This window comes from Coptis chinensis, chromosome 2, assembly GCF_015680905.1.
Source record: "Coptis chinensis isolate HL-2020 chromosome 2, ASM1568090v1, whole genome shotgun sequence".
NCBI lineage: Eukaryota > Viridiplantae > Streptophyta > Magnoliopsida > Ranunculales > Ranunculaceae > Coptis > Coptis chinensis.
Genome location: NC_141457.1, coordinates 20,305,014 through 20,306,512, shown reverse-complemented (window position 1 = coordinate 20,306,512; position 1,499 = coordinate 20,305,014). Strand labels below are relative to the sequence as shown.

The window sequence follows — 1,499 nt, the reverse complement described above, 5'->3', positions numbered from 1 at the left end:
AGCCTCGTGAGAGTTTTCCAGAGATGGTACTCACAAACTTCATCTATACTACAACAACTAAGAAATAAAATTACTGTTTCCTACTTTATTCTCAGATATCTATACATCTTACTAGCAATGAATACAGAATAATCAAGTCGAAATCTAAACTAATATGTGCTTAATAATCAATCATCTATGAATAAACATATATACAATGAACTATGCTATAAAATGCAATAACAGGTCCGTTTCTGAAACTTTGGAATAGCGTCCTTAAGTAGGGGTTTTTTTTTTGTTGCTAAAAGGTAATTGATTAATAAGAAAAAGGTTACAATAAAGGAAAAGGATTTGAAGAACTGATTAGGAAATGTATCATCTTATGTGTACCTTTCCAAATATATCAAAATACTAGTGGACAAATCGAAAGTAGGTGGTGTAGTGATTTTCTAGATTTTTCATGAATGAAGGTCTACTGTCCCACCATTTCCTTTCTCCCTGCGGTAAATTTGCACCATGTTTAGCACTACTATCAGCTCCAAGATTAGTCTCCCTCCAGGTGGTGGTGATGTTAATCCATATTGCTTGTGCCTTCAGAGTTTGCCAGATTCCTCTAACTCTCTAATGTATCTTATTTTCCTGAAAAGCTTGAGCTACCGCTGTCGAGTCACTTTCTACCCATATGTATTTCCATCTGAGCTCTAATGTTTTTTCAGTGGCTTCCACTATGGACACCGTTTCTGCTAGGTAATTGGTAGTGACTCCCAATCCTCCTGCTGCAGCTTCGACAAATTCTCCCTTGTAATTTCGAAGCACCAGTCCCCATCCTGCTCTTCCCAGATTTCCTCTCGAACACCCATCAATATTAATCTTGATGATGCCCAGTGGAGGGAGCGTCCAGTAGCATTCAAAGATCTTGGGTGCTCTTTTCAACTTGTGATGGAGGTTGAAGGACCTGAGGATCTTTAAGTCATGTACCGTATTCTCCATATGACCTGCTGATTGTTGATGAGCTCTTATGGTAGCCCTTCTTACCATGTAGCATATTTTCGAATAGCTAGAAGCTTTTTCATCATACATCACTTTATTTCTATTCTTCCAAAGACTCACCATTACTGTTATGTCAAGACAAAAGCCACTCTGATTTTTCCACTCAAGTTTCGCTCACTCCAGTGTGCAGTGGGCACACTTTATCTTACAATCTCAATGACACACAAGGAAGCCGAAGTCAATCAAACACATCTTCCACTTACTATCACACTAACCTATTCATAATTGAGCTAGATGTCTTTATTAGGTGTTGCAGGGAGTAGGTGATGGTTTAAAAATGAAGGAAATGGATATTCAAAAAGAACCAGTCTGAGATAATAGAGTCTTCATATTATATAACTAGAGAAAATCTTGTTATTTACTTTGCTTCTACACTTTGTTTCCATCTTTAGCCATTTTTTTCTTTTTCTTTTGGTTTTTGACTCATTTGATTCTGTTTTTGGAGTTCTAACTTTTTATTTTCTTTTCTT

General features: G+C 36.8%; 1 protein-coding gene across 1 annotated transcript; it reads right to left on the bottom strand.

Annotated features, from left to right (window-relative positions):
• Window positions 1-600: 600 nt before the first annotated feature.
• Window positions 601-1,059, bottom strand: LOC147515279 (uncharacterized). Its single transcript, XM_086592853.1, has one exon. The coding sequence runs from the start codon at window positions 1,057-1,059 to the stop codon at window positions 601-603; it is 459 nt and encodes a 152-aa protein (XP_086448979.1).
• Window positions 1,060-1,499: the final 440 nt, after the last annotated feature.

Coding starts and splice junctions, on each gene's coding strand:
- LOC147515279 (XM_086592853.1), bottom strand. CDS start 1,059: ATGTATGATGAAAAAGCTTCTAGCTATTCGAAAATATGCTACATGGTA.